Genomic DNA, 27,743 nt, shown 5'->3' on the forward strand with positions numbered 1-27,743 from the left:
CGCAGCAAAAATTAGCTCAAGTTTTAACGCACTCTGGTGGTGGGGCAATGAGCTTGATGCCAAATCAACCGAAGGATAGTTTGCCTCCTAATGCTTCTACCAGGAGTGCTGAACTGCAGCTGCAGCCTTCACCTGATGTTGAACTGCACCAACCCATTGTAGTTGATGAGGACCTGCAGACCAACGAGCAGCATTTTATTGAGCTCGCTGATTCACCAAAATTGTTGCGGACTGAGAGCGGTACATGAAACCCACATGTGCTGCCAATAGAAATGAACAAATCTGCTCCTACTACTCCGAGTATACTATCTGGTAATGATTCTAATTTGGCAAAGGATAGTATTATGATAATTCAGTTTACCTTACGTTGCAGCACGTGAACTAATGTTCAGTCTGCGGATGGTATTACTGTTGCAGATGAGGATACTTTGCAGAAAGCGATAGCTAACCATAGGGGTACGCCACAATCGCCTTCGACTTCTCAAGTCAAACATACTGGTATGTTAGACACTAATTTCTTTTACCTCTTTTGCTACTCTACCCAATGATATTTGTGTTACAAATTTAAGTAATTTGGATTTCAATTTGGGAAATAGTAGTAGTAAAGTTAACATGTCTATTAATGCTCTAAAACATATTGAGATCGATAGAACCAGTGCCACATCCAGTAAGAAAACGCAAATAGTAGGTGACTTAAAAGCCTCTTCTAGTAAACTAAATCTCTTGGATACAGGTGATGATGAGGGTGTTGAACCAGATAGTGCTCTACTCGCACACTTGGTTAGAGATGTGTCTGAAGTAAATTTTGATGATGTGGACCTATAGACATAAGAATTTGTGATCTCATGGCAACCACAAGAAAATCAAAATCTAATTCAAGAGGATCACAAAACCCGAAGGGTAGGAACAAAAACAAAAAAAGAGTTTCTCCATGAAAGGCTTTTTCAGGTCTCTTAGACCTGGCTAAATACCAGTACATTTCAGAGGTAGTTAGCGATCATGGGCTTGATTTCATTTATGTAATGGAGACCCGGGAAACAAGACATGTCAAATACGAATTTGTCACGCTTTTTGTGGTGGTGCAGATTGAGTTGGTGTGTAGCACCTAGTTTTAAAGACAAAACCGGATACACACCATATGTGAGTCCATCAAATTAATGTGGAAATTTTTGAAATACACAACTTTCTATAACTAAATTTGCAAAAACTCAAATTAGTCTTATCAAGTTTTATACAAATATTAAAACATTTGTTTTATTTAGTGTTTTCTATTTACAACCTAAAACTGGAAATTTAGGGGTGTTACGATGGTGGAGCTATCCCAAACAGGCCCTATATTCCACCACACCCTGGTCTCATATTTCTTATTTATCATGTGTTAATTCTGTTGACGTAACATCCGAGTGATGCTGTTTACCTTTTGAGTTCGCTTCAGCATTAAAAACGCTCGCTACTCTCATGGTCAGGCATACTCGATTTCCTTGGGCAGAAGAGGGGAAATTGATAGTGGCTGAAGGATCCAAACAGAAGCAGATGGGAAAATATGATGTATGTGAACAGCCCCAGTGGATGGAAGAAGATGGCGGAATAGAGGGTCATACTAGGTCCGCTGGAAGCACTTGTTTCCAGTTGAATGAACCACCTTCTTTGGAAGCATTCCTACACCCTGTTGAATTAGAACTTAGACTGATAGAATCTTATCTTAGTGCTAAACATGATCACTAACTCATCTTAATGCTGAAAATTAATCTTAGATACTAACCAGGGTCGACAGATGCCATCTGTGCTCGTGTAGTTGATGTAGATGAACTTATTTTCACCAATATGAGAACCAATGCTTTCTTTTAATGAAGAAAGCGATGTAGATCCAATCTGCAGCAACTGTACTTAGACATAGGTAGACTGACCTTCCTAAACCCTTCAGCGCCTTAGTGACCTGATTATGTGATTTGTTTCACGTGGGTAGGAGCCGCCAGGGACGTCTCCTCTTATTTATAGATGCGCTGTGCGCCAGGGGCCGAAACCCTAGAAGATCTAAGGGTTGCCGCCGATCACGACAGATCTTATTTAGTTAGAAATAAATGATAGGTGGATCAAAAACTTAATGCTTAATTAATCTCATAATTAAGTTTGGGATTAGCCGAAACCGATCATATCCCAACATTCTCCCACTTGATCGAACGGCTAATGCACTTATGTAACTAATGTTCGTCTTACACTTATGTTCACAATCAGTACTACAGCAAGACTAGACCAATGCGTCGTCAGTAGCATTAATCGTCACTGGGACTCCATTACCCATAGTTCACTGTAATACCTTGTTACAACACTTATTACTTATTGGGAGTATATAGCCATATTATCAGGAATCAAGTTAGAGACTCTGCACTAAAACCCAAATTGATTTGCGTGCTTATCAATGGGATAAGTGTTAAGGCTCAAATAATTAAATATGCTAGCATCAGCTTAGTTCTTATTTTCTCAAGCTTAATAATTTGATTCTGGATTCTTTCTTTCACAACATTTAATCAATGTGCTTGACATCAGCATTTGATTTGTTGTTACTCAAAATAATACTGTAACTTAACTGTAGGCCTATAGCAGTATGTCAATACTCAATTTTGGGATAATATCTCTTAAGCCACATGGCCTGTCATATTCATTCTTAAACATGCCACTAATTGAGCTCATCTTAATACTAATTATATTTGGAGCTTTCAGTGAAATTATCCTTTTCTGCAAGAGTATGTATAATCTAACTGTGTACTTTCTTATACATACTTAAGAGAATTGACAAATGACTAATTCTTAATTCTTATAAGTGACCTGATGATTCTTTTGGTGCATATCACTAACTTAAAATTCTTTGACACCTTCTAGTGAACCTATTCTAGATTAATAAACTAATATTTTTGTCAAGTATCCTGATGCCAAGTCTAGACTAGTATTGGCTTAGCATTCTTAAAGTTAATGACAGCCAAAGCATATGGAACATCTTCCTCTTCAACTGTTACTACCTTATTCTTAGAATTATTTGGGATAATTAATCTTACTGCGTTGTGCAACTGCACTGTGCAAATAAACATGCGTGGCATTACTTATTCAAACTCTATCACTTAAGCATTCATTTGATATGCCTATTTGATATGCCTTTTATGATAGTCCTAGTACTCGGTTGGTCCTGTATTGGTATAAGCCAAAATCTCATAGGCTTCATCAAAATATAACATATTAAAAATTTGGGTGAGTAGAAAACTTTTATGTGACATTTCTATTGCCACGTAAGTCAACTTCACCCATGTAGAGTGTTAGGACAATAAGCTTTTCCACCATTTCATATAAACATAATTCTCCACTTGATGAAATTCTAAACCATAGTAAGGTATGTTCTTAGTTTTAATCTTATAAAACTCCCTTCGAAGCCACGCATAAAATTATAGACCCTTTTATAACATATTGTTTTGACTTCGATAGAAAACTTATTAACACCCACACTTTATATATACTTATGGACCTAAGCTCATAAAATTGCTTAGTTTAGAATAACAAAATTCCTCTTGTGATGTGACCATCTTATATATTTGTCATGGATCACAAACAGTTTATTAACAATAGAGGTTTACTTATGTGCCTAATTATCAACTAATGCTTGCTACATATATCTATTGTGGCTTACTAATCAACTCTTGAAAATCCACAATAGAAAATTAGTAGAAATTTAAATGGAGGTATACGAATGACTTATGGCAGAAACTAAGATATTGATTTCTTCTTAAGTCATTGATACAAAAAACTAAGCTCGCATCTCTCCAAGATTTAATCTTCCTCCGTTGTGAACTCCCACTAGCTCCCACTGATTCTTGCATTCTCTAGGGACACATTCATTACATCTTAACTTAGCGAAATAGTTATAACAGCAGAAAACAGTAATCCCTAGGACTTTGCTCCCACCTGATTTCTGTGTTCTCTAGGAACATAATCAGGGTGTCATGTGAACAGCTCATTTACTTATAATCTCATTGCTTATCCTTAGCTAGACTATACATATGTCTTGCTTAGATTTTGCCCAGTAAAACTTTTATGGTCAAATATTCATCAATTCAGCGTTGGCCAGAATGACAAACATAAGGCATATAAGTCTCAAAAACAAGCTCTATGAATTAGTCTAATCAGCAGTTGGCCAGAATAAACTAGAACAAGATACTTGATAAACATGCAAACATTAATTAGCTTTGGCCAAAAATAGTGAAAGCAAGTCATACTTCAATTAGAGACTAATGTTGGGCTTAGGGACAAAAGTTAGTATGAATTATTTATTTTTGAAGTCCCATGCTTTAAAATCTTATTGAATAGAGCATCTCTTTCCTGATGAGACCGTCCATTATCCCCTTCGAAATGTGGCTTAATAGTAGTGACACAATTTTAACAAGGTCTCATCATCTTGATTAATGAATAATGATTAACTTAAAAATAAAACTGACATAAAGAAAACTCATATTACAGGAAATAAATCTCTTTGCCAACTAATAAGATAAATCATAATGGAATAAATTTGATGATGTGTCCATAAACTCCAAACTCAAGAACATTTGTTCAGAATACAATGGATTTATCAAAAACTAAGATAACTTATGCATCATCAAAAACTAAACTTAAATCTGATCTAATGCGAAGCTCCAAGGCTCGACTTCATATTTATTCCATCAATGGCTCCTTAGACTTTTCTCCCCTTTCTCTCCTTTCACTTATGGTTGGCAAGACCTGAGGAGAATTTAAGATATGCATTATTACACCTTAGTTAATCCACCATATGTTGGGGAAATATCTTAAATAAAACTTATGAGACAACTTAAGTTACTTGTCTTTCAAAGCCATTCTTATACATATCATCAATTTGGTAACTTGCAAAATTTGCAGACCATTGGAAACTTATCATTTTGAGCATGTTTGGTATGGTTTTCTGGCATACAACTTATAAGGCAATTTGCCATAAACTCATTGGACACATCTAATCCAAGTGCCTTCAATTCATAAGCCATATCAAACAAGATTTTAACGCGGTTACCCAGACCATTTATCCCATCATATAGGGAATTAATTAACTTATCAAAAAGGAAAACCTTTCTAAATTGTGCTTTTATGGAGTTGTGAAGCCCCTTAGCACTTAATCCATCGGAGTTCTTTTCATTAGAAAGAAACCTCATCATCATCATATATAAAACTAGTTACTTCATACCATAGTTTTTCTAAAACTACGGCATCCAAACAGGCACTATATTATGATAGCCAATAAACTTTAGCAATAACAAATTTGCCCTTTAAAACAATAAAGCGCCAAAAAAATCGTAAGATGCAAATATGAACATATTAGGAAGCAAGTGAAAATAAAAAGCATGCATTCCACCAGTGAGAAGTAAACTATCTTAATGTGGAAAACTTAACTATGCCCTGAATATCTTGCCTGCATTCTTCTTCTTCTTTTTTTTTGAGAAGCAAATACATTGATAGCACAAAAAAAAGGTGTGATGTTGCATTTGATGTGTATGGTACCTGGACCAGGAGGATTCTGATTTGGAATCACTTGAGCATTTCCAGGGTTCTGTTGGGTCTTTGTCTGGCTTTCCATGGATAGCATTTTCAGAGAAATCTTCCGCAAATAATCAGACTGAGTGATACAAAACAAAAGGATTTAAGTTGTGGTTTTTGCATTAATACAATTTACATGTGCAAGTTGCATGGGCCCATGATATTTTGATACCACGCCTCCTAAATATGATTAGCAGAGTATCCATGCATTGCCCCATCATGTATTTTACCATGATAAAAAGATCTATAAGCATCTAAAATTTACCTAAAAGCCTTTAAGATTGTCAGTAGATCAAATGTCCATATCATTGACCCACCCCATGACTAAACATTCTGACTCTGTACGGGAGCGTACTAGAGTTAGGTTAAATGTACCTGGTTGGTGGCTGCAGTATAGATTTTCTCTTCAAATCGCACGGCAATTTTGTGAAGCTCAGTCAGTCCTTCTGGTATTGATACTGGCAGGTGCTTCTTCAGAGTCTCCATTCTATACATATATAATGCAAGAAGGGATATATTGAGAGATACACTGATAAATGTGTTTGATTACCATTTAATTAGTCCAGTAAACCAGAAGCCCCAGTACATGTACAAAAATAATAGTTCACTAGTGGAAACAGTGGGCATGGAATTTGTGGACCGCTAATGCACATACATATTTTTGAACCGAACGAACAACTAGGGTAAAAATGGACACATTCAAGTGGCAACTAGGGTAAAATTTAAGTGCTGGCAAGGGTAAAATGGACACATTCCATCGGCAGGCATATACATGACTTAATAATTAGTTGGCAGAAAAAGACTTGGGTCATACCGCATAACCAATGCTAAAAGGTCCTACACAAGATGAGGGTCTAAGAAGAATATGGTTTTACCCTTTCTTATTTTGCAAGGAGGTTGACAAATTGGAGAAAGTCAGCAGCCTACCGCTACGCCATGCCTACCCTCCACTAGGGGATAGAGAAGTGTTTGGAAAGAAAAAAACAATCACATTATGAGTTGTCGCATTCTACACCCATACTCAAACTGAAATGTTGCCATATGCAGTTGCATATGTTTCTATGTGTGTTTATTGTGCAAAGATGGCTTTATACAACAACAACAACAACAACAACAACAAAGCATTTAAGTCCCAAACAAGTTGGGGTAGGCTAGAGTTAAAACCCAGCAGAAGCAATCAAGGTTCAGGCACATGAATAGCTATCTTCCAAGCACTCCTATCTAAGGGTAAGTCTTTGGGTATATTCCATCCTTTCAAGTCTCATTTTATTGCCTTTACCCAAGTCAACTTCGGTCTTCCTCTGCCTCTCTTCATGTTACTATCCTGGCCTAGGATTCCACTACGCACCGGTGCCTCTAGAGGTCTCCATTGGACATGTCCAAACCATCTCAACCGGTGTTGGACAAGCTTCTCTTCAATTGGTGCTACCCCTAATCTATCACGTATATCATCGTTCCGAACACGATCCCTTCTTGTATGACCACAAATCCAACGCAACATACGCATTTCCGTGACACTTATCTGTTGAACATGTCGTCTTTTCGTAGGCCAACATTCTACACCATACAACATAGCAGGTCTAATCGCCGTCCTATAAAACTTGCCTTTTAGCTTCTGTGGTACCCTTTTGTCACCATACAACAAAGATGGCTTTATAAAGATTTTTTTTTGAATCTTATAGCAAGCAAACAGGTAGTCAAGTAGTTTCTGCTGATAATTTTGATGATTAAATTTGGGTTAAATAAAGATATATAATCTTAGAAAGTATGATGTATTGGATTGGATGGCATTAATGCGACTATATAGATCCATATGTCACGAACAAACACGACTGTATGGATCATATGTCACGAACAAACGAGTAGGTGATTCGTGGGTAAACAAACAAGAGAAAGGTAGACGAATTGTTAGGTCCAAGTGTGAATTGTTAGGTCCAAGTGCAAGCATGGTTCAGCAGGTCTAAGTGCATGGATGCATCAGCAAACCCTACCCAGCAAGCATGATATTGTCTATCTAATCTAAATAAAGTAAAGAGGGAAGCAGGTGTACACGGATCAAATCGTTCAAATCGTAAAAGAAGCGACATTGATCCGCCACGGCGGAAGGAAAAGATTGTAGTTGTTTGACAATTCCCATTAGGGGGAGGAGGGAGGGAAGGAAGATGGAGAGGACGTACATCTTAATGACAATCCTATGGCATGCCTCGGGCTGAAGCTGGGTGCGCCAGTTGCTTCCGGCGGGGGCAGCCACGTTAGGGTCGACGCCGCCGCCGGCAGTGACGGCGGCAGGGTCGATGCCCTGCGTGGGGTGCTAGTTGGTGGCGCCGTCCATGGTTTTCTGCCCTAGGGACTTGGGCGCCTCTCTTGCTCTTTCTAATTTGTTTGCTGGCTTCGATCGATCTGCTGGGCGACGATGGAGGGAGCACTTTTGAAACAACCTGATTTCCACGAAGGGAAATCCATAGAGTTGAAGTGTAATAACACCGTTGTAGATCATATTACCCAAATTCCAGTCAAATACCATGTCCATACTACGATAATATCAGAGTACAAATAGTGCGTAATTACATAATATATTACATTACCACATTGGCGAAATCATAAGTAGCATTCATTCAGAACAGCTTGAAGATAAGATCGCCAAACTCGAGCGTAGGCACAAACCCCTCAACCGTCAAACTCCTCAGAGCTATACTCCTCAGCAGAACCTGTGTGCCAAAATTTATCAGTACGATTTGTACTGGCCACTCCCACCCTATGAGCATTGCTTTGTGGAAATTGGATGCAGGTTGGATATAATCAAAAGGAATCTATAAGGCTAGGGTTTCCTATGCAATAGCATATCAAGTATATAATAATAGTTGGTCCAGTTTTAACACCATTTCCACACCCATTCCACCCCATTTCCATCTAGAGCCAGGTTTCGATCCTGGGATCGATATACCACCATCTCCACACCATCACCATACCATCGCTCAGTCAATAGGCCAACTCCCTCTCGGCACTGTCTCAAGGCCCGTAGCCCCTGGCTACGACCGACACTCTCTCACGGGGGAAGAAGAGAAAGACTCATCTCACTATCTAGTTTAAGCGAAACCCAGGAAAGGTCCATAGCCGACAAGTTGGCACATGTATCGATCGATCAACCATACACTCTGCAGAGATTTTACATAACCACAAGATTCGCCTTCCTCGCTGACCGTCATTAACTGGGCTGATTCCGGCCGCTTGCTAGCCTAGGATAATGCCACCCTACCATTCAGCCTTGGTACACCCCAAGTCTAGTCTGGGGTGGCTGAAATTGTGAGTCATGAGCTGGGTCCACAAGGTCTCCATGAAGTCTCAGAAGGGTGTGCGGGAATCCTCCACGCCCCATACCTCCTTACACTATCCGCTGTCAACCTAGCAGTAGTGGCAATATCCTACCAAGTAGTTTGGTCGTCCCGCACCATATAGGTCGAGTGGTACGTAAGGCTTCTCGGTGAATCTGAGTACTAGTAAGTTTTTAGGGATGACCAAGCTAGAATGTCTTCATCAGGGTTTCCATTTACCGTGCCACCACAGTACCTCCACCCTGGGCTCCTCCCATCACAGGTTCGCACCTGGGGCTATAACAGAACCGCCCAATTTATACAAGATCAAGTACGACTGTCCCCGCGAACACGTTGACATGCGCATACTTTCACTCATATAAACCCAGTAGTCCGCCGAGTGTCCCGAAAGACCTTGGTAAATCAATATCACAACCAAGATCGCGGGATTAAGCAAATACACATCACATACATAGGGTTGCAGCGGAAATAATATTACAAGTTTGGGTTTCAAAACCGATTAGTGAAAACAACATAGCTTTCAAAAGATTTCATTAATATATGTTCCAAATACATTGCTAGCATAAGTGACATCATCCGATAAAAGCATATAGGTGAGAAGTAAGTATAGAATCACCGAGCCACCGGCGGTTAGCCACCATCTTCAATAGGCCGAGAACTCCACCTGCAACATGGTGGGATAAACCCTGAGTACTCGAATGTACTCAGCCAGACTTACCCGTCGTAAACCAGAAATAAAGTGACACCAAGGATTATGCAAGGCTTTATTTGATGGAGCTGAGCTGACAACCTTTTTGCATAAAAGCTTGAGTAATCATTAGTATTATCCGCCTATACTAGCAGCGACTTTTAGCCATTACCTACCATCTATATTAGCACATATACTAATCAATCACTTAATTAAGTTGCAAACAATAATAACCATATCAGGTAATTCATGGCTCATTATCATAATCATCATCATCATCATTTAACCATATCATTAAATTTAGTGAGTCTACGTTGCCGCTGCTCAGTCAAGTTCTCACTATCCGGGAGAGATGGCGATTCGAATCGATTCCTATCCAGCTGGAGGGGTATTCCTAACACTCACCCAATCCACCTGATCAAGGGTTTCCTCGGGTCACCTTTGGTACATCTCAGGAATCGCGGCTCCGAGCAGCGCCGCACCCTCAGGGAGTCCACTCTGCCAGGTGGTCAATCTCACCAAGGACTTACGCCAATAGCTCCCCGCACCTCCTTGCTACCGCTAGGGTGCGCACTTTCACTTCTCGGTCTTCCGGCCTGAGTTGAGCTACTCGGCTTCGCGGTTGGAATGAGTTATCCGGCCAACTAAGTGATAGGCATGCGTTCAACATGACATGAGGACGTACAGCAAATCGGTCCTTAAACGACACAGACGGGGATAGATTCACACCCAAGACCTCCATGCCTTGTTGCTGCACTACCATCATCCCGTCCGGTCTCTTTTCATTATTAACACATGGTTCTTTTCCATGATATCAATTATAGCCAACCATGACCGGAGCTCATCCTACATCTCGCAGGTGATAGGAAATCACCCGACTTCTACCGGTCTAAGCATAGCTAAGCATCATTCGATCCTACACTTAATTAGGGTTCATAGGATTTTATCTGGACAAGGTAAGGATATAATGCAACAATTGGTTTCAAGCAATTCCTATACTTAATGCATCATCAATAATAAAAGATACTCAAGATCTTTGTAAAAACATGGGAGGCTTAGAATGCTCCGGGGCTTGCCTGGGATCCGACACAAGTCAGTTCAGTTAGGTTGCACCGTCCTGGTGACATTTCAGGTCCTAGCACTTGCTTAGTCCTTCCATCTTCAGGATAGATCTATCAAACGCTGTCTTCGGGTTTGGCTCCAACATCTCATCCTTCATGTGGTTCATCTAGCGCACCTAGATGAGATGCAAGATGCAAGTGTATGAATACATGGAAGTGCAATAGACAATGCATCGCATGCAGTAAGTAAGACAAGCACAAGGTTACATTAACATGCACAAGCACTTCACATTGTCTACTTTAAATATCGCACAATTTATCATCCCACGATAGTAAAGAAGATGACAACACCAAGCATGACACAAATTTCCCAAGATCTTAGGTACTCTAACTCAATCATCACCAAAGGTATGAGCCACACTTAGCAATATACAAGCAAACAACTAAAATTGGAATCTGTCAATTTCTGGACATGCAAACAGCAGCTACAAGATTTAGCTATAACTGGAGTTACACAAATCCAAATGACTTGCAAGAAGACATTATGGAAATATTATGAAATTTTCTACAATTCATATTTAAACCTATCAGCATGATTCCAAAGTTAACAAGGTTAAACAGGCACATTTATCAAGGCTGGTCCAGAAATTCTAGAAAGCTACAATTTCTGAAGACCAACTTAGAACAGTCATAACTCACAAACTACTTGGCCACATGCCATGAAAATTTAACACAAGCTAGTTAGGTGAGTTATCTACAACTTTCTTATTATCATCTTAAGATGATTCTACAGTTAGAAGGGTCAATTAATCCAATAATTGCATCGCTGTCCAAAACATAGTTAGAAACTGACATGCCACTTTAAACAACTATAAATGGAGTTATACAGGTCCAATAAATGTGGTTCTAGACTTTTGAGAAAGCTTATCAAATTCTAAACAACTTTGTTGTAAACACCTAAAGCAAATTCTACTATTAAGAAGGCCCCACAATACCAACAAGGTAACCCTGTCAGAGTTTGGGCAGAAACAGCCACTGATATTTAAGCAAGTATAACTCAAGATCTACTTAACCAAAAATCATGATATTTAGCTTTTTGAAAAGCTTAATAAAAGTACTACAACTCATGTATTATCACAAAGTCATGATTCATCACCTAACTAGGCCAATTAATTTAATCTTGCAGGCCTATTCAGAATAGGGGTAAGGCAATACAGGCAATTTGTTATTTTTATAGATCTTAAACTATCAAGCCTAAAATACTGAAATTTTTACCAGACATCACTAATCACATCAGTAACACTCCATAAAAATTTCACATTTATTTGAGTAAAATAACTGCAGTTATAAAAAAGACAAGACATGACTAGCATTAAGAACCTAACTGCCTAAATCTATTTTTACAGCTAAACCTTTAAACTAAAATATGTAATATTATAGATCTAGTGCACAGAGAATTTCACAAGGATTCCAAAAATTCCTCATTTACTATTTTACAATTTTTCTACAAATTACTACGAATTTTCAAAGTGGAGCATTCAAATCTGTAAAAACCAGAGAAAAAGGGATTGAAATCTTGCATCGGGGTCCCTGCGGAAAACACAAATTAAACACGAACAAATTGATCCTTTTTGGCACTGTTCACTGGAGTCACTAGTTCTTCACAAAACCCCCTGGAAAAGCTTCTATTCACGCGCGTGGTCCTTCTCTCTTTCTTCTTCACGGAGTCTCAGCAGAGCACGGCAGCGGAGGTCGTCGGCCGGCCGGTGAGGTTGCCGTCGACGGCGAGGAAGAGGTGCGGGAGCAGGTTGGAGGCTGGACGCACCTACACGTGGCCCATGCCCCGGCCAGCCATGGCTGGCTTTGACCTGGCCACAGCGCTGCTCGCCAGCCACGACGGCGGCCGGCTGGAGGTCAGCTCCGGTCTTCGCTGTGGCCAGGGAAACGGCGTGCCAAGGTGGAGAAGGGAGAAGGGAGCGACGGGTGGAGCGAGCAGCAAAGCATGGCGCCGCAGAGGGGCCAGGCGGTGGTTGGGAGAAGCTCTGCCAGGAGCCGGCCATGGCGGCGTCCGCGCGTAGCCAGGAGAGGGGGCGAGAGAGGGGACCGAGAGAGAGGGCAGGGAGTGAGCGGGGGACAGAGGAGCTCGGGCGCGCGGTTATGGAGGAGCAGGAGCGCGACAGTGGCAGGGCACACAGCAGCGGCGCACGGCAATGGTGGAGGCGAGCTCCCGCATGGCTGCCACGCACTGGACACGGGCCGCCCTTTGAGGAATTCTACCGAGCACGTGGCGGGCGACGGCGTGGTCGACGTGGGGAGTCAATTAGGGCTGCTTCCAGGCTGAATTTAGCAATGGGCCCAAAATGAAGTTTGCTCACCTTGGTCAGCTCTACATTTCTTATTAAGGGTGCCAGGTCATTTGAGCTATGGATTAGTAGGTAATTAAGCTACAAACTGCTAGTGTCAACACATTGATAACGGTCACGGAAATTCACTTTCGGAGGTCAAAACTCAGTCAAACTCAGTGCAACTTTTTGTATGCTCTTCCCCATAATATAACCTTCAACTTTTATTTTTGGACCAACTCAAGTTGCTTAGCAAAATTTGGAGAACGCGGAATGTCAATGTCGATGTCAGTGAATTCCAGACTGCAAACACTGTCGGGCTGATTTCAGCTTTTTCTCTTATACTTTGAGCACTGTTTTGATCTATTTCGAAGCTAAATCATGACTTGGTCCTTTAACAAAGTTTGTTATACTCAAACTTTTCTTCAACTTTCATTTTTGGTCAAACCTCATATCTGGTCCAGAAGTCAACTTTATTTCTCGGTCAACGCAAAGTCCTTTCTGCTACAAAATATAGGGTTTCCATTATTTTCGGATATTTTCTCCACCTTCGCTCAACACAAACCCTTCATAACTTTTGTTGTAGAGTTCAATTAGAGTTGTTTGAGCAAGGTTACAAGGTTTGGTTGACTTCATATGTTTCCATTCACTTGATAAAGCAATTCATGCAAAGATATGACTTATCATTTCATGTGACTTTTTGATTCCAAACTTCATAAAACTTTTCCATGGGTCTAGATGGATGCATGTGGATGTAATGTACATGAAAGAAGCATGTTTAGCATTACTCTTGAATAATCTTAACAAGGGTCCATATGTAAGCAAATGCGCGTGGCCCAAGTTTAAGTTGGAGCGCCATCATGTAGATTTGATCTTGACACCTACATTACCACTCGACATGTCATGTTTGAGTTTAAACCCATTGCTTAACTGGTGATAAACACCTGGGGTGTTATAGCCCTCCCCCCTTAAAGGAATCGCGTCCCGAGATTCGGTGCGAAAGACTTTTAAGGGAAGAAAAACATGTCATCTAGTTTCCAACATCAGTGATAGCATTAGGCTACTTAACTTTGGAGTATCAGAGAGGCTAATTTGGTCACAACACTTTCTGATACTTGCTCTTCGTCGTAAGATGTTGTCTGAAGACTTTCCTTCGTTGGCGTCCATAAAGCATTGTTACATTGGAAGGAATCCAAGATAGCACTGTCCTACGTACTTCGTCCTTGATGTACGAAGAGTGATACCAGCATAGACTAAATACTTGTAACATCTACTTCCCTAGTGGATATAGCATAGACCTACGGACTTTGCACTAGACCATAGTCTGTTGACAGATATTCCTTGTAACGATGCTATATTTGTTCCCAAGGTTTGAAAAGCAATTCTCTACTAAAGTGGCTTGAGCACAACTTCTCATAAAGAATGTGATCATAGATGGGGTAAACATCCTTTGAGGGTATGAGAAGCTAGTTAACCAATATCCAAACTAGTTGTAGTGGCGCAATCACTCAGATGTCAACTGATGGAAAGCTACATAATGTTCCATGTATGTAGTGCTCTTCCTCTGATAACGACACTGTATTATCTAAGTCTATTGAGTGAGGGGTAAATGTACTAGCTGACTCAATCGGCTCAACGTTCTCGATGATCATTCCTTAGGGAGCCTTTGGATCCAAGTTGCAACAGTGATCTGGGTTGAATCTGATGCAACCTATTGGGTAAAACACACGGAAGACACCTTAGGCCTGTCAGCATTGGAGAACCATTGATGCAGAAGGTTGTTAGCGAGGCTTGGAGGACAATATAAGTTGATCACAAAACTAGGGACTAGTTCACTACCAAGTAGGTTAAGTAAAATTTGCCTTCGTGGTGCAGTTGCACAGCAAGTTGGTTGACTTGCATTGTAGCAAAACCAGCTTTCTTAAACTATATTAGACGTCGAGGCTTCCATTCTTCGGCCAGTCAATATCTCAAAAACCATAATCTAAAAATCTATGGTTTGACACCTTTCCAATTACATTCGAATTGCACGGCACAATTTGACTTCTAGAACACCTTGACTGCTCACGCATTGCTAATCTAAGAAGGCAAAAGCAAGGCACATAGGGGTGCAATTAGTCTTCTCAAGGGTAAGGAGGGTTGCCTAACAGCAATACACCTACAAGTTGTAATTTCTTGGTATGAATTACAAACACAACCGTCTAATGCAAATGATGATCGCAGTCACAGCGAAATTGCAGATTCTGTACCCTTTTGTTTTCTATTCATATCTCACAAACTACTGCTTTAATATACACAAATTTTGGTGGGCATGTAGATCCATGGGTCTTCTAACTACTCACCAAAATTCAACTCAACCGGACACCGTTTGACCATCCAAACAATTCATCTACCAAAACTGCTATGTTCTGAAATGGCAGCAAACCGAGCCGACAAGATATCTCTCAAATCCGATGTTTTACTCAACCAATACTCAAACCAACTTAAGACATTGAAGGGTCCTAAGCAAGGAATGAGATCACCAAGTTTGGGGTCAATCCGATTTTGTTTGAGTCACTAATCGCCGGCTTGAAGATAACCGGTTTTGCTGTTTCTTTGCTTAGCATTATTCTACGAGATCTGGCCTTCGTAGTTACCACAAGTTGTTACCTAGCTAGAGATTAACCTTACTATGGGTAACTAATCAGTTGTCTCACAACACTCAAAGTTCCAAATTCTGACTCTTGACCACAACAATAATTGCAATGGTGGAGGCGAGAGAGGGGACCGAGAGAGAGGGCAGGGAGTGAGCGGGGGACAAAGGAGCTCGGGCGCGCGATTATGGAGGAGCAGGAGCGCGACAGTGGCAGGGCACACAGCAGCGGCGCGCGGCAATGGTGGAGGCGAGCTCCCGCATGGCTGCCACGCACTGGACACGGGCCGCCCTTTGAGGAATTCTACCGAGCACGTGGCGGGCGACGGCGTGGTCGACGTGGGGAGTCAATTAGGGCTGCTTCTAGGCTGAATTTAGCAATGGGCCCAAAACAAAGTTTGCTCACCTTGGTCAGCTCTACATTTCTTATTAAGGGTGCCAAGTCATTTGAGCTATGTATTAGTAGGTAATTAAGCTACAAACTGCTTGTGTCAACACATTGATAATGGTCACGGAAATTCGCTTTCGGAGGTCAAAACTCGGTCAAACTCAGTGCAACTTTTTGTATGCTCTTCCCCATAATATAACCTTCAACTTTTATTTTTGGACCAACTCAAGTTGCTTAGCAAAATTTGGAGAACGCGGAATGTCAATGTCGATGTCAGTGAATTCCGGACTGCAAACACTGTCGGGCTGATTTCAGCTTTTTCTCTTATACTTTGAGCACTGTTTCGATCTATTTCGAAGCTAAATCATGACTTGGTCCTTTAACAAAGTTTGTTATACTCAAACTTTTCTTCAACTTTCATTTTTGGTCAAACCTCATATCTGGTCCAGAAGTCAACTTTATTTCTCGGTCAACGCAAAGTCCTTTCTGCTACAAAATATAGGGTTTCCATTATTTTCGGACATTTTCTCCACCTTCGCTCAACACGAACCCTTCATAACTTTTGTTGTAGAGTTCAATTAGAGTTGTTTGAGCAAGGTTATAAGGTTTGGTTGACTTCATATGTTTCCATTCACTTGATAAAGCAATTCATGCAAAGATATGACTTATCATTTCATGTGACTTTTTGATTCCAAACTTCATGAAACTTTTCCACGGGTCTAGATGGATGCATGTGGATGTAATGTACATGAAAGAAGCATGTTTAGCATTACTCTTGAATAATCTTAACAAGGGTCCATATGTAAGCAAATGCGCGTGGCCCAAGTTTAAGTTGGAGCGCCATCATGTAGATTTGATCTTGACACCTACATTACCACTCGACATGTCATGTTTGAGTTTAAACCCATTGCTTAACTGGTGATAAACACCTGGGGTGTTATAGGGACCACCTCATATACCCTTTACCCACCACAGGTATCCATTTCTAGGGGTGCCCAGGTAGCACCACATGGCAAGACTTGCCCCAAGCTCGTCGTATACTCCAACTTGGTCAACACAACCCTCACCCTCCACACACCCAAGTCACACACGCAGCACTCTTCCCATAGTCCAGATAACTCTAGTTTCCACCACGTATGTAGTACAAGCGTTGTAGAAGTATAAGTAATGAAATATATAGCAGTAAGCGTGTGTCTAGCCTAACAGCAGGGTATGCAGGGGTAAGGTTGCATCAAGGTAAAGGCCTTCAAGTAAGCATACTACCATGCAAGTCCTATCATAATATGACTATAGCAGTAAAGTAAAGCAATAGCAGTTCTATATTAGCCATACGTAATAGGTGCTACGAGATTGGGTGGGATGTGGCACCTTCAGTATAGTCATCCCTGTTCTCCTCATGGTACTCACGGTCCTCGTCCGTCAGGTTCTCCTCCGAGTCTACAACGTTCGCATTATAGTCGCGTTAGCGACGTCTATAGAATAGCACAAAGAAGCAATGAAAATTCAAAAGAGCCAAATACACTCAAACATGGGTTCATTACGTAAAGCTCGATTTTAGATGAATTTTGGTCCTGGTTTCGTATTTTTCTGAGGTCGTATGAATTAGTTATGAATTTCCAAAGTTTAATTCATTTCTGAAAATGGAAAAGGCCGAATTAATCCTGGGCTGACACGTGTCATGCTGTGACTGGTCCACATGGCATGCTGATGTCAGCATGACGTCATCATCTTGGTTCCGAGTTGATAGGTGGGGTCCAGCTAGCGTCAGCATGACGTCAGCATGACATCATCAACGTCATCAGTTCCGACAGGTGGGTCCAGGGGCTCTTGGGTCACTGACATGTGGGTCCGGTCAAAGTCAACATCAAGTCAACGGGTGAGTCAACGGTCAATGGTCAGGGTCATTGACGTGTGGGGCCAGGGCTGCTGACGTCAGCAGCTGATGTCATCGTGACATCAGCATGACATCACCCCAGCTGTGTTGGCTTCTGACATGTGGGTCCCGCGTGATGTCATCATGACATCACCATCTGACATGTGGGCCTTTGATGTTCAGCCTTAACTCTATTACAGGTGTCACACCATGCCACATGTCCTGCAATGTCTGTCTTCATGCCTTTCCACCAGAAGTGTTTCTTCAAGTCTTGATACATCTTTGAACCTCCAGGGTGAATACAATACTTAGAATCGTGAGCTTCTGACAGAATTCCCTCTCACAGTACCAGGTCAGATGGAATACAGATTCTGTTCTTGAACCAGATGGTTCCTTGTTCATCTTCTTGGTGGTTGGTCTTGTAGCCTAGTTTTATTAGACCACGGAGATATTCGATCTCTTCACAACTTTTCTGAGCTTGACGGATGCGATCTGTGAGATCATACTGTATGTGGAGGTGATTCAATAAGCCATGTGGTATTATCTCTAGTTAGAAATCATCAATCTCTTCCTTGAGCTCAGGTTGTACAGATTCAGTGATCAAAGTGTGACAGTAACTCTTGCGACTAAGAGCATCTGCGACTATATTAGCTTTTCCCAGATGATAGTGAATTTCTAGGTCATAGTCCTTGATCAATTCTAGCCATCAGTGTTGCCTCATATTTAGATCTTCCTGAGTGAAAAAGTACTTCAAGCTCTTGTGATCCGTAAAGATATCACACTTGTTGCCTATCAAGTAGTGTCTCCAGATCTTCAAGGCATGCACAACTACTGCTAACTCAAGATCATGGGTTGGGTAACGGTTCTCATGTTCTTTCAACTGTCGAGACGCATATGCTATCACTCTTCCATCTTGTATCAGTACACAACCAAGTCCTTGACGGGATGCATCACAATAGACCACGAAATCTTTACTGATATCAGGCAATGCTAGCACAGGAGTTGTGGTAAGCTTCTATTTCAATTCTTGGAAGCTTTGTTCACACGTGGGCGTCCATTCAAACTCCTTAGTCTTCTTTAGAAGGTTGGTCATTGGACGGGCTATCTTGGAGAAGTTCTCAATGAATCGGCGATAATATCCAGCCAATCCCAAGAAGCTTCTGACTTTTGTCACATTACGGGGTTGATCCCACTCTTTCACGGCTTCAATCTTGGCTGGGTCAACTATGACACCTTCAGCTAATAGTATATGGCCTAAGAAGGCAACTTCCTATAGCCAAAATTCGCATTTGCTGAACTTTGCGTAGAGCTGATGTTGGGCTAGTTTCTCAAGCACCGTTCTCAGATGATGTTCGTGTTCTTCAATGGTGGATGAATAGACAAGGATGTCATCAATGAATACTACCATGAACTTATCTAGTTCATCCATGAAAACCTTATTCATCATGTTCATGAAGTATGTGGGAGCATTCGTGAGTCCAAAGGACACCACGGTGAACTCAAACTACCCATACCTAGTCATGAAAGCTATCTTTGGGATGTCACTCTCTCGAATCTTCATCTGATGATAGCTGGATCTGAGATCGATCTTGGAGAAATACTTGGCACCTCAAAGCTAATCAAGCAGATCATCAATCCTTGGCAGGGGGTACTTGTTCTTGATGGTGACTGCGTTCAAGTTCCGGTAATCAACGCACATTCTCATTGAGCCATCCTTCTTCTTAACAAACAGAATAGGGAATCCCCAGGGTGAAGCACTAGGTCTGATATATCCCTTCAAGATGAGCTCATCAAGCTATTTCTTGAGCTCGTCCAGTTCATCAACTGACATGCGATAGGGTCTCTTGGCAATGGGTCCTGTTCCCAGCAAAAGATCAATGATGAACTCTACATCACGGTCTGGTGGCATACCCGGTAATTCCTCAGGGAATACATCGGGATAGTCTCTGACCACAGGCACATCATGTACTGTCTTCTCCTCTTTCTGTGATTCTGAACTGGCTTTAAGGGCACATAGGATAGAGGTGGACTTTCCGGACTGGGGTTCACATCTAATGACTTAGCCTGATGGGTGGGTCACTTGGACATATCTAGGTGAACATGATATGATGCCTCGATGAATGGTTAGCCAATCCATGCCTAAGATGACATCTAGGTTAGTGGAAGGTAGCAGGGTTAGGTCGGCTTTAAAGATAAGACCCTCAATGGTAAGACTCACTCCCTTACAGATGTGGGTGTATTTTAGGTCTCCTAAAGGTGAGCTAGTGATGATAGGCTTCTCGCGTGGGGTTACAGGCAGGTCATGCTCTTATGCAAACTTGGATGATATGTAAGAACAAGTTGCTCTAGAATCAAATAGAACTGATGCAGTATTGCCATTAACTAAAAACATACCATACACAACGTCAGGGGCAGCCTGTGCTTCCTCGGTGTCTAGATGGTTGAGACATCCACGAGTAGAAGATCCCTTGAGCTGAGACTTCTGAGCAGCTGAGTTCTGTGGGCACTCAGTGGCTTTGTGACCTGGTTGGCCACAAGCAAAGCAGGTGAAAGGCGTACCACCTGTAGGGGTTGGCGTGGGTGCCTTCTAGTTTCTAGTGCTTGGTGCGGAGCGGTTCTGTGTTGGGCATTCATTCGCTGAGCAGGGATGGTTGAAACGGTCCTGAGTGTTGCGGTCCTGAGCATAATGGTCCTGGGTGTAACAATCCTGAGCAGGGCGGAAGTATTTGGCAGTGTAGCCTCCACTACCCCTACTCGATCCAGGGTTGTCATCCTTGTTGTGGCGAGAGCGTTCCCTGGATGGTGCATCTCTGTGGAACCTCTTGTGATCACGGCCATGGAAGGACTCCTCAGGCTTATGCTTCCTCTCCCTGTACTCCTCTCTAGCTTTAGCATGATCTTTCTCGATCTGGATGCAACGATCCAATAGAGCACGCAATGTGTTACTCTCAATACCACCAAACTTTAGCTTGATGTGCGGGTTAAGTCCCTTGCGGTAATAGTACAGCTTTTCCTTCTCAGAGTTCACAACATAGGAAGGTGCATAGCGAAGAAGATTGGTGAAACGAGTAGTGTACTCAGTCACCCTATCCTTTCCCATCTTGATGTTGCGAAACTCCTCAGCTTTGGCCTCCATGATACCCTTGGGAATGTGATACTCAGTGAATGCTTCGGCGAACTCATCCCATGAGATGTTGGCAGGGTCTTCATGGGAATCACTAAAACTATCCCACCAGGTGCGTGCTGCACCTGTGAGCTGGTGTGCGGCTGCTCCAACACACTCATCATTGGTGAAAGTAGTGAGGTCAAGCTTCTTCTCCATCTCCTTGAGCCAGTCATCGGCTACAAGCAGGTCAGGGTCGGTGCCATCATAGGTAGGTGGCTTTAGCTTTAGAAATCCTTCCAGCTTCCTTTGGAAGTCATTCTACTGACCTCCCTGGCGACGGTTTGCTTTGTTAACCAGAGCTGCCAGAAGTTGAGTCTGTTGTGCCATCACTTCTGCCAGGTTCGGTGGTGGTGGTGGAGGAAGGTTCTCCTCAGGCGGTGGGGTATTCTTTAGGTTGAAGGGTATCCCTCCACGTCCACGCCCATGGCCATGGCCACGGTTGTTTCCACCACGCCCCCATTTGGTTCGACTGGTTCGGGGGTGGGCGCACATCCACGGTTCATTAGGCGATTAGATCGGTGGTTCGGCATCTGCAACACGGATCATAGAGAATTTTAGTGCTTGTGCCATAAGTGCTTATAATTCAATATGATTACATGATTTTGATAATTTAAAGAAAAACATTTATACTATCCAACACTCATTACAAAGAAGCAATAAGATCCATAAGATGCAATAAGATCCAAAACATTCATTACATGGGTTTTATTACATAGCATCATCTCCAGTAGCTACACTTGAAGACGTGTGAGAATCGTACTACGCATAATGTCTCATAATACATCTCATAAGGGGTACATCATGGGGTACAACTTACGGAAGCTACTGACATGACTCATGACCATGCAGGGTCATTCTACTCTAACTCGTACACCATAGCTGGGATACGAGTGTTCTTGGTCTCGATCTCCTCGTCAGACTTGTGAAGTCGAGACACGTACTTCAAGGCCTCAGCGAGCTCCTCAGTAGGCTTGGCTCTAGGTAGGGTAGGGTAGGCATCTAGGTTAAGGTGAGTTGGGGCTAACTCGAACTCCTCTATCCTAGGCTTTGTCTTGCTGCGAATCTCCTTAGGTAGCTGATCCCACATTCCCTTCATCTCCCTGAGGCGCTTCCTGTCAGATTTCTACCAAGCCTGCCATGTCCTCTCACACTTGTCCTGTAGGTACTCGGTCTGCCTGAGTGCCTCGATCAGGTGACCCTGGTTGCGAATAGCCTTCCTCCTGAACTCCTCTAAATCCTGAGTCATGGTCTTATTCCGAGATTGGATTTTCAACATATCAATCCCCTTGGATCTCTCTCTGTCTCCTCTGCGGTTGAACTTAGCCTTCTTGTCGTCCAACTCTCTATGCAACTCCAAGACCTTGCTATCAAGGTAGCAATTCCTGTTGCCTAGGTTGGCGGCTTTGTCCTGTAAGTCAGCGACCTCAGTTCTGTGGACTTCCTCACGACGATTGAGCTCGTCCTGCAGCTTGGCGACTGTCTCAAGTAGACTAGATCGCTCCTGTGCTCCTTGTGAGTCTCGCTCCTAGTACTCCCATAGAAGGGCCTAGTCCTGATGTCTCCTCTACTCTAGCTGGGTCACGTACCTGTCCTGCTCTAGTAGGTGGATAGCTGAGACACGAAGGCATCTGTCCCCCTCGGCAAAGATAACCCTGCCGACTATGAAGCTCTGCTCACTAGGGGCAAGGCTGAGGTCAAGGGCCTGGGGAAGTAGACGGAACTCTGTCATCTTCAAGTGCTCGTAGTGGTCCCTCATCACTCTATGAAGTGCCTTGTGTGAGATAGCTTGCAGTCCCTCCTCAACTGTGTCCTCTATAGTCAACTCGGTGAAAGCTGGGACAGAAGGTAAGGTAGTGCTAGCTAGGAACTCGACTGAGGTGACAATCGGTCCTTCGATTCCTCCTTCCTGAGCTAGCTTCCCGGTGCAGGTGACCTTGACAAGCTCATCGGGGACACCAAACATGACGAGAACTCAACATAGGGTCTGTGCAAAACCCCCAAGCTCATGTAGGTCGAAGGTGAGCTTGGCGTGGTCCAGGGGTAGCGGTCCTAGTGGTGGCCAGTCGACATTCATTGCCATCTGCATGTTTTAAGGAACAGGTGTTAGCAGGTCAATAATAGATAAGCCTTGCATAAAAGTAAATGCAGGGTCGATATATAACCAAAAGAAGGGCTGTTCATGTCCTATTCTATCATCCATTCCTAAGGGTTTCGTCCTATGGTCAAGTATGGCTCTAATACCAACTGAAATGACCTGATTTTTGCGAAGGGAAATCCACAGAGTCGAAGTGTAATAAGACCATTGTAGATCATATTACCCAAATTCTAGTCGAATACCATGTCCATACTATGATAATATCAGAATACAAATAGTGTGGAATTATATAATTTATTACATCGCCGTATTGGCGGAATCATAAGTAGCATTCATTCAGAATAGCTTGAAGATAAGATTGCCAAACTCGAGCGTAGGCACGAACACCTCAACCGTCAAACTCCTCGGAGCTATACTCCTCAGCAGAACCTGTGTGCCAAAATTTATCAGTACAATTTGTACTGGCCACTCCCACCCTTTGAGCATTGCTTTGTGGAAATTAGATGCAGGTTGGATATAATCAAAAGGAATCTATAAGGCTGGGATTTCCTATGCAATAGCATATCAAGTATATAATAATAGTTGGTCCAGTTTTAACACCATTTCCACACCCATTCCACCCCATTTCCATCTAGAGCTAGGTTTCGATCCTAGGATCGATATACCATCATTTCCACACCATCACCATACCATCGCTCAGTCGACAGGCCAACTCCCTCTCGGCACTGTCTCAAGGCCCATAGCCCTGGCTACGACTGACACTCTCTCACGGGGGAAGAAGAGAAAGACTCATGTCACTATCTAGTTTAAGCGAAACCCAGGAAAGGTCCATAGCCGACAAGTCGGCACATGTATCGATCGATCAACCATACACTCTACAGAGGTTTTACATAACCACAAGATCATCCTTCCTCATTGACCATTGTCAAGTGGGCTGATTTCGGCTGCTTGCTAGCCTAGGATAATGTTACCCTACCATTCAGCCCTAGTACACCCCAAGTCTAGTTTGGGGTGGCTAAAATTATGAGTCATGAGCCGGGTCCACAAGGTCTCCATGAAGTCTCGGAAGGGTGTGGGGGAATCCTCCATGCCCCGTACCTCCTTACACTGTCCGCTATCAACCTAGCAGTAGTGGCAATATCCTACTAAGTAGTCCGGCCGTCCTGCACCATATAGGGCGAGTGGTACGTAAGGCTTCCTGGTGAATCTGAGTACTAGTAAGTCCTTAGGGATGACCAAGCCAGAATGTCTTCATCAGGGTTTCCATTTACCGTGCCACCACAGCACCTCCACCCTGGGCTCCTCCCATCACAGGTTCACACCTGGGACCACCTCATATACCCTTTACCCACCATAGGTATCCATTTCCAAGGGTGCCCAGATAGCACCACATGGCAAGACTTGCCCTAGGCTCGTCGTATACTCCAACTTGGTCGACACAACCCTTACCCTCCACACACCCAAGTCACACACGCAGCACTCTTCCCATAGTCTAGATAACTTCAGTTTCCACCACGCATGTAGTACAAGCATAGTAGAAGTATAAGTAATGAAATATATAGCAGTAAGTGTGTGTCTAGCCTAACAGCAGGGTATGCAGGGGTAAGGTTGAGTCAAGGTAAAGGCCTTCAAGTAAGCATACTACCATGCAAGTCCTATCATAATATGACTGTAGCAGTAAAGTAAAGCAATAGCAGTTCTATATTAGCCATGCGTAATAGGTGATACGAGATTGGGTGGGATGTGGCACCTTCAGTGTAGTTGTCTCCATTCTCCTCATGGTACTCACGGTCCTCGTCCGTCAGGTTCTCCTCCGAGTCTGCAACGTTCGCATTATAGTCACGTTAGCGACGTCTATAGAATAGCACAAAGAAGTAATAAAAATTCAAAAGAGCCAACTACACTCAAACATGGGTTCATTGCGTAAAGCTCGATTTTAGATGAATTTTGGTCCTAGTTTCATATTTTTCTGAGGTCGTATGAATTAGTTATGAATTTCCGAAGTTTAATTCATTTCTAAAAATGGAAAAGGCCGAATTAATCCTGGGCTGACACGTGTCACGCTATGACTGGTCCACGTGGCATGCTGATGTCAGCATGATGTTATCATCTCGGTTCCGAGCTGACAGGTGGGGTCCAGCTGACGTCAGCATGACGTCATCAGTTCCGATAGGTGGGTCCAGGGGCTCTTGGGTCATTGACATGTGGGTCCGGTCAAAGTCAACGTCAAGTCAATGGGCGAGTCAATGGTCAATGGTCATGGTCACTGACGTGTGGGGCCAGGGCTGCTGACGTCAGCAGCTGATGTCATCGTGACGTCAGCATGACGTCACCCCGGCTGTGTTGGCTTCTGACGTGTGGGTCCCACGTGACGTCAGCATGACGTCACCATCTGACAAGTTGGTCCAGAGTGTCTGTGCCATTGACATGTGGGGCTAGGTCAACAGTCAACGTTGACCGTTCAACGGGCAACTCGGACTAGGTCTCAAATGGGCTCTGGCGGGCTCAGGTTGGGCCGGTCTAGGCCGGGCTGGCCCGGACACGTGGCATGCTGTGACGCAGCCATGTCACAACCTTGGGCCTCCACTAGGCTGTGGTCTATGGCTCGCGGTCCACGGTGGACGCATGCGTCGGTCTACGGTGGACTGCTTCTCCTTCCAATGAACCGCGTCCACCCTTCTTCTCTTTCTATGGTCCACGTGCGCTGGGTGCATGCGTGTGTGGCCAGCGAGGGGAATTCCCCTACCTCCTCTCCCGTCGTGCTTCTGTCGGTGGTGAGTTCACCGGTGAGCGCCCGGTGAGCCTTGCCAGCAGCGCTGGTGCGCAATTGATGCGGTTGAAAGCTCCATGTGAGCCTTGCCAGCAGCCCATGGCATCTTCGTTGGTGTGGTTAACACGGCATGTGGGGTCCCGTGGTGTGCCGGCCACGGCGGCGGTCTTCCAGGCATGATGACGACGTCGGTGAGGTGGCTATGGCCTTAGAGAGGCGTTTCGGTGGGGCGTGTGAGCTTCTACGGATCCGTGGGGACGCGGCGAGGGAGTCCAGGGCTCAAGGCGGGGCTTCAGGTTCCCATGTGGCTGGTAGGGGCTCCCCGGCGGCCACGGCGGCATGGTGATGACGGTGAGGCACGCGGGAGCACTATGGGGCTCTGGTGAGGCAGTCACGGCGTGGTCGCGGATGTGCGCGTGGGTGCGTGTGTACCCAGAGGCCGGAGACGGCCCTGGCCTGCGCGCTCCCGGTGTGGAGCGACATGGCCAACACAATGAGGTCCGGCGGTGAGCAGGGAGAGACCGGGGGGGCTCACCGTTGGTGTCGTGGGAGATAGGGTGGTGATGTAGTGGCGGTTCGAGGTTGTGTAGCTCTAAAAGCCGTGCAGCGCTGCTGTAGGCGATCATGGCGTCGGCTCCTGCTCCGGCGGCTTCAGAGGTGCTCCGATGGCGCCTCCTTCTTCCTCCTCCCTCTCCCTTCCTTCTTCCTCGCCCTTCTCCTCTCTTGGCTCGGGTGCGCAGTGACGGCCACAAAGTGGCGGCAGGGCGTTGAGAGAGCTCAGGGGCTCCCAGGGCCGGGGCTTTTATAGCCGAGCTCGGCGAACGACGGATGGAGACCGAGGGCGATCGGAGGCACGGGCTTAGCATCCAACGGCCCGCGCGTGGTTGCGTGGGCGCGACGCCAAGGAGACAGGGCCATGCCCCGGGCATGACCCCCTGGCCCGCTCCTGCCAGGGCTGTCGGCCTCCGGTCGCGTGGCGGTTGAGGCGTGGGCGGAGAAGATGAACAGGAAGGCTGACGGGTGGGGCCCGTGTGGCAGCGGCTGCAGGCAAGGGGTGAGCGGCGTGCGGGCCGGCTACGTGGGCCACGAGCGCTAGCAGGCTAGCGAGGCCGGGAGGGTGAGCTGGGCTAGCCGTTGGGAGCACGTGGGGTCTGAGGGCGAGCTGGGCCAACTCGGTTGCTTGGGCTGGCTGGGCCGCAAAGCCGAGCAGGCCAGGCTGCTGTGAGGCTTCCTTCTTCCTTTTCTTTTCTATTTTATTTTTCTTCTTCTTTGTTTTGAATTCAAATTTGGTTTAAATTTTGAATTTCAAATTGGTGTACCTTTTAGATATGATGCCCATATCATTTATATATATATATTAGGAATTTATTTAGCTATTTTGTATAACAAAAATAGGTGTAATTTTGTTATACACAAATAGAAATAGTTTTCCTTTTAAACATTTATTCTTTGGTTTGAGTAATAATTATTTTATGCTGTGTTTCTTTAAAGGAGTTTTTAGGCATTGCATAAAACAGATGAAAATCTAAATCACCATTTTAGTTAACATTATATGCTATGTTTCTTTTGTCAGTATTTAGATAAACATGATTAACAATGGCATGCCATGCTTGTGTGATGACTTAGGTTGGGGTTAGACCTAATGCAACTCTTAGGTTGGATTTCTATACATGACACTCATCAACACATGGGAGTTTTAAGAAAAAATTTGTAGTTGGTATTTTTGTGTATGGATTTTTGGGTTGTTAGAACTTTCCCCAGCACCCCTCTGATAAGCAGGAGGGGAGCAACCGAGGTAGCGGCGACGACG

General features: G+C 43.9%; 1 protein-coding gene across 1 annotated transcript; it reads right to left on the reverse strand.

Annotated features, from left to right (window-relative positions):
• Positions 1-4,511: 4,511 nt before the first annotated feature.
• Positions 4,512-26,416, reverse strand: LOC136469676 (mediator of RNA polymerase II transcription subunit 15a-like). The gene is made up of 5 exons (XM_066467774.1): positions 26,366-26,416; positions 7,764-7,897; positions 5,962-6,073; positions 5,551-5,665; positions 4,512-4,761 (listed from the first exon to the last, which is right to left on the reverse strand). The coding sequence occupies exons 1-5, from the start codon at positions 26,414-26,416 to the stop codon at positions 4,742-4,744; spliced, it is 432 nt and encodes a 143-aa protein (XP_066323871.1). The 3' UTR covers positions 4,512-4,741.
• Between the last annotated feature and the right edge of the window lie 1,327 nt (positions 26,417-27,743).

The sequence above is a fragment of the Miscanthus floridulus genome, chromosome 8 (genome assembly GCF_019320115.1).
Source record: "Miscanthus floridulus cultivar M001 chromosome 8, ASM1932011v1, whole genome shotgun sequence".
Taxonomy (NCBI): domain Eukaryota; kingdom Viridiplantae; phylum Streptophyta; class Magnoliopsida; order Poales; family Poaceae; genus Miscanthus; species Miscanthus floridulus.

What these genes read in the sequence shown, in the direction of transcription:
- LOC136469676 (XM_066467774.1), bottom strand. Translation starts at nt 26,416, where the DNA reads ATGTCGCTCCACACCGGGAGCGCGCAGGCCAGGGCCGTCTCCGGCCTC. An exon ending in GGGCCGTCTCCGGCCTCTGG is followed by an intron (nt 7,898 to 26,365) that starts GTACACACGCAC and finishes GCCACCAACTAG; the next exon opens with CACCCCACGCAGGGCATCGA. An exon ending in TCAGAATCCTCCTGGTCCAG is followed by an intron (nt 4,762 to 5,550) that starts GTACCATACACA and finishes AATTCTCCTCAG; the next exon opens with GTCTTGCCAACCATAAGTGA.